This window comes from Psittacula echo (genome assembly GCF_963264785.1).
Source record: "Psittacula echo genome assembly, chromosome: 4".
Classification (NCBI taxonomy): Eukaryota; Metazoa; Chordata; class Aves; order Psittaciformes; family Psittacidae; genus Psittacula; species Psittacula echo.
Window position 1 is genome coordinate 53,546,807 of NC_137738.1, and position 6,000 is coordinate 53,552,806.

General features: G+C 36.5%; 1 protein-coding gene across 1 annotated transcript in view; it reads left to right on the forward strand.

Moving 5' to 3' along the window:
* Positions 1-5,058, forward strand: part of TRDN (triadin) — a gene marked incomplete at both ends in the record, with an annotated part of 198,036 nt that extends 192,978 nt beyond the window's left edge. The window contains one exon of the mRNA XM_080615893.1: positions 4,916-5,058. Coding sequence (XP_080472019.1) covers positions 4,916-5,058 — 143 coding nt within the window. The remainder of the gene's footprint in view (positions 1-4,915) is intronic.
* Between the last annotated feature and the right edge of the window lie 942 nt (positions 5,059-6,000).

A 6,000-nucleotide genomic window follows, 5' to 3' on the forward strand; every position in this document is an offset into this window, starting at 1 on the left:
ATGGAGCAGCTAATCCTGGAAACCACTGTCAGGTGTACGAAGGACAAGAATTTGATCAAGAATATTCATCAAGTATTCACACAGGGACAGTCATGTTTGACCAACCTAATAACCTTCTATGATGAAATGACTGGCTTGGTAGACAAGGGGAGAGCAGTGGATATTGTCTGCCTTGACATCAGTAAGTCTTTTGGCACTGTCTCCCATAAGATCCTCCTAGACAAGCTGATGAAGGATGGGCTAGATAAGCAGTGAGGTGGACTGAAAAATGCCTAAACTGCCAAGCCCAGAGGATGGTGATCAGTGGCAGGAAGTCTAGCTAGAGGCCAGTTACTAGCAGAGTAACTCAGAGGTCAGTATTGGTTCCATTTATCATCTTCATTAATGATCTGGATGATGCAACAGATCATTAAAGTTTGCAGATGACACAATACTGGGGGGATATACAGAAGACCATGTTGCCATCCAGAAGGACATCAATAGGCTGGTTTTCTCCTGTCTGCTGAAGAATTGAAAGCACTTAGAAAGTGTTCTTGCAACATTACTCACATTTCTTGAAAACAGCCCTCTGTATGAGATGCATGTCACTTAAAGATCAAGAGCACAAATTATACAAATATTCCAGGGCATATTTGAATAATTTATTGGCTATTTATGAAATGTACTTAGAATTTCCTCTTCACCAGGCCTAAACAGCTTCACACAAACCTTGAGTCCAGGGGGGTTTGTTTGTTTCTCTGCTTTCTGAAACTCATCTTGGCTGTTCTCCCTGCAAACTGATTCCACCCAGACAAAAATAATTTTAAAATATCAAAAATAATTTAAAAGATTTCTCTTTTTTTATGAGAGAAAAAAAGTGCGTATTCTTTTCAAAAAGTGAAAAACAAGGAAGCAAATACCTCTTCTCCAGCCCTTCAGAAGCTAATTCATTTTACGTATCAGATATCCTTATATAACAGCATTAGTTTCAGTTTGTTAAAAAAAAAAAAAAAAAAAATTATACTCTTTCAGCATCGACTTTTTTTTTTCTCATAAGAGAAATTAAAGTAATTACATGAAGTCTCACAAACTACATCCTAAACAAAAGCAGAAGGCCAGATATAGGTCTTTTTTTTTGTCTCAGCTGAGCTGCCAAAAGATGTCTAGTGTCAAACCACATTTTGCTCCTACTGGCTGGGGGAGGAGGTGTAACATTTGCCCTGAAGGTATTCAACAACACATTCAAACTGAGAACCCTCTTCAGTTTAAAAGTCACATTGGTTATTCTCATTGAATGTAAGAATTAGAAAGTAAGAATGGGAGGCATTTGCAGTCTTATTTGCAGCCCAAAATTCAAATTTTTCTCCTGACTACAGCTTGTATCATAACACTGCTGCAGACTCTGATATATAGTTCCAAAGATGTTGGCATTTTTTGAATGAAGTTCTTATCTGCATGTTTTGCAGATGAGGTTTGCTAGATAAAGCAAACTAAGAAAGGCAGCATGAAAGGGAAACAGTGAAAAAGTAGATAGCAAAAAGCATAAATCTGAAACCATTTCCTGCTGCATAGACTTATTGTATGGGCAGCTGACTTATTTTGATAAACAAGTTCAAATACGCTAAAGACTGACCTTTCAGTTTACAGAAAGTGTGAATCTCATCAGCCATAAAGAAGAAATACAAAAAATGAGAGACTTATCAGAAGGAGGGGTGAGGGGTGGGGAGAGAGGAACAAAACAAAAGAAGCCCAAAACAATCAAACCACCAGGCATTTGCAATATGTCTATGTCAAAGTTCTGGTTCCTTGATTAGGTAAAATATAAAAGATATATCCCAGCAATGCACACTGGTGAAATTTGCATGCTGATGAAATTTTCCCTTATAAATATGTAGTTTTGTACTGGGAGAATTAATAAGAAGCAATCTATAAAGAGAGTATTAAAAAAAAAAAAAAAAAAACCTCAACCAAAACCCAAAATACTCCTTCTTTAACAGCTTGACTATCATCCAAAACCAGAACATGCTCCTTTCTGTACCTACATTTGGAAGCATAACACCTTCCTTACTAAATCCTGTATTCTGATAACAGTAACTACTAGATCTCACACATCATACAATGTTTCAAAACAGTTTAATCTTTTGCCAGCAGTTTTGTCTGCTGGCTGACAGCAGAGTGGTTGTCCAAAACACTGGTTTTGGGAGACAGCATGCTACGATATTCATAAGTGTTTGAGCCTTATACCTCTTAAACCTTTCTCCTGGAAGAATTGTGACTGTTTTTCCTCCTTATCTTAAAAATACTTGTACACATCCCGAATTTCTAGCCCCCTTGTACTTATTCACATCCCATTCGCAGTGTTTATCCTGCAAATTCCACTCTTCAGACTTTTCTGCTCTAGTTTGTCCATAAAGTAACTCTGTTACTTCCCAACAGAAGTACATATTAGCCAAACAACAGGTCTCACTTTACAAAAACTACAGGCATCTCAGAAATAACACAATTGTGGCAATATGTTTAGCAATAGACACTCCAAATTCATATAAATTTTAGATTTTTCCAAATAATTATTTTCTGTGCCTATTTTTCAACTAAGTATTATGGCCCATATATTTTGTGGCTGTTGGCAAAGCTGCAAAAATCTGAAAGTCTGCCCTTCCCCTCCATGAATATAGTGGCTTTTAACAATAGACTGTGAGTCAGGTTTTCACATGAAACAGTTGGAGTAGCTAGTACTACTAAGTGATTTTAGAATGATGATGATCTGATAACACCTCTGGAAAACACTATGGAGTCAGGCATGCTATATATAACCATTTTAAAAGTGCTTTTATGTATGTAAGTTAGTATGTATCAGGAATTTGTGAAAAAGAGCTAAATTTTTGCATGTAAAATACAAGTAAGTATATTTTTACATTGAAGTAAACTGTTTACTGGTATTTATTTGGGCTAGAAAGTGCATGATGACCTATTTGCCTTCGTCAGAAAGCAGAAAGGTTTATTTACTTTTTATTTTCTTTTTTTATATCCATAAGAGGAATATGTAGAAATAATTAAACAGTGAAAGATGAGTTTTTAATTGGCAGCTTTCCTCCCATAAGGTATTTCTCTTTATCAAACTGGCACCCACTGTGATTAAGTTTTAGGGGTATGTGTGTTTGCTGGTTTTTTTGTTTGCTTGTTTGTTTTCTGTTTTATTGTTTTGTTTTGTTTTGTTTTGTTGGTGGTAGTTTGGGTTTTTTTGGTGTTTTTGGTTTGTTGGGGTTTTTTTGTCTGTGTGTTTTTTAAGAAGATCTGATTGAGGAATCTCTGACAGAGAGACACTGATTTTAATTATAGAAGGTTTAGTGGCAATATACTGCTTTTAGTCAGGTTTAGTCACAAAAATTACCTTAGTTCAAAGCTGGAGTAAATCTATTTGTTGAAACTATAACATATCTTGCCCAAGTACCTCCATAAAATGGCCAGTGGTAGAGGACATAGCACATCCACTCCATGCACCTACTCCATGGCTTGTCAGGCCTCACAGGGAAACCTTGGTCTGTCACATTCCAGGAAAGTGGTAGAATCACTGTCCCTGGAAATGTTCAAAAAATGTGTAGATGATGAGCCCCTCAGTTATACGGTTTAGTGGTCGTCTTGGTAGTCCTTGGAAGGTGGTTGTAACGGTTGGACTTGACATTAAAGGTCTTTTTCAACCTAGCTGATTCTATGATTTGGCCTGTGAGTTCTAGTCAAGGGAGTTGTTTTGTCTCTCTTTTCAGAAGAAATCTCAGATCCATCTCACAGAAGAACAACAGAAGTACTGAAAATTTTGGGGAAAAGAATTGTTTCCATTCTTAGATTTAGTGGAAAAACTAATTCTGTTGCAAAAGGATCTGATTTCCATCTCAATTTTCAAGTGTGCTTTTAGCTAACAAAGACTTAAGCTTTGAGCAAGTCAGGCAAGAATACCACAGAAGATAATAGAACTGGATTGAATGTACCAGCATTTCTGACACATTGCTCTGTGCTCCACCATTTACTGTGACCTGGTAGTCAATAGATACACCCTGAACCTCAGTTTATAGCACAGGGAGCCCTGGAGTCCATCTAGGTTTAGAACTGTCATGGGAAACAGCTAATATTTTTTTTTTTTTAATATGGAGTGAACAGCAGAGGAAAGAAAAAGTCGTCAGAAAATCAATTGGATGAAAAGTAATTTGTTTCAGATGCCAACATTCCTCCAATCATTTTCCCAAACACATAACTGACTAATAGTTATCTTTTAACATCTTGTCAACGTTAATATCAGATTGCAAAACTCAGCTTTTGGAACAAATTAGGTCAATTCCACCTGTGCTAAAGTATGTGTTCTTGAAAGCTTTTAAAATACAATGGAAAGAAGTGTAACTACACAGGCTAATGCTCAAAAATCAAAAGGGATAAAACCTACCTGACTGTAAAAGTCTAGGAAAGAAGTACTGTCATTTATGATCCCTTATTAATAATAAAAGATAATCCATGTGAAGCCTAATAAAATATGTCATTAACACTATTAGAAATGAGACCTTCTGAAACTCCCAATGTATCTGAAAGTGCCTGTGAAATATAAAATCAGAAAACATATGTAAGAATCTGGGTGACTGGTTCAGCTATCCCAAAATGCAAATATTCTTAGCAAGGTAGGACTATAACACTGACAGAAATAACAGAGTTAAATGTGAAATTGTCAATAATTTTTCATCTTGTGCTACAAAGATATCCCATTGAGCCTTTTAGCTAAAATCTTTTTGATATGTGGAACATGGCTTGTCATCACACTAGAGATTTGTGATGTTATAACTCACTTAATGAGAATGAAATTATACAGATGTTTTCAGAAAGAACATGGAATAGACTCAGAGCCCCAATTTGGAAGCCATAAACACTAACCATCTCTTCCTGCCTTTCCTAGCTCCTGTTCGCTACTTTCAATGTGTCTTCCTAAATGGACCTAATGGATTTGGACTGCAATTTCCCACTAATCTCTCTCCAAGCAAGGAAGAAACAACTCATTCAAAGACTTCCAAGAGGAAAACAAGGAAACCAGGGCAGTAGAGAGTCTGAGTTCTGTGATTGCTCACATTTTGCACTTTATGTTTTCTGCTGAGGTCCACAGTAGTTACAGCGGTACTTGTCATTGCAGGAATGTGATACACTTGGACACATATACCCGTAAGGTTTCCATGGGGCAGAAGTAAAAAAAGCAGTAATGAACTGTGTTTGACGAAGACAGAAATGTAAAACTGCCCTATTTCTTGTGGAAAAGCTGCAGTGTTAACAAAGTGTTGACCTGATTGTGTGTGTGATCATGTGTGTGTGTGTTTTCTTGCCTCTTTTGCTCTTCTTGTTTTTCTTTATCTACCTGCTCAGCATTGAAGTGAGTCTGTTTTCCATTTAATCTTATCTAGGGAGTGAAAGGTTGAATGTAGCTCTTATATCAGCAAGATTGCCAGACTACCTACAATCCTAAATCATTTTTTTCTTAACGTTCAATCAAATTGCTGACAGGAAAAAGCCTCACTAAATCATGAAAATTTGCTTTGTGGCTGGTGCTATTTTTATGTCTCATTGACCAGTGTAGCCTGAAGCTCGCACTTACTTGGAGCAGCTTAATATACTATCAGCAAGTTGACTCCAGAAGTCATGCTAATGACAAATATTTCTATAGAACCTGAAGCAGCAAAAGAATGGTCTGTTTGTGAAATACAAACTATTCACTTTTTAAAAACTAAAGTCAACACAAGTGAAACAGCATGGCAAAAGTGAGAAAAAACAGTGTTCCAAGAAACAAATTAAATCATTTTAATGCTTCTGCTTTTCTTCTGTGGATAAATCAGACTGACTTGCAGTGAAGACCATGTAAATGGACAAAATACTAGCCAATCATCTGCTATTAGCATATGTCAGATGAAAAGCTATGATGCGAGATGACACTCCTAAAACTAAAGTAATCCAATTTTCCAACAGGTAAACATGCCAATTTGATATATCTCAGAT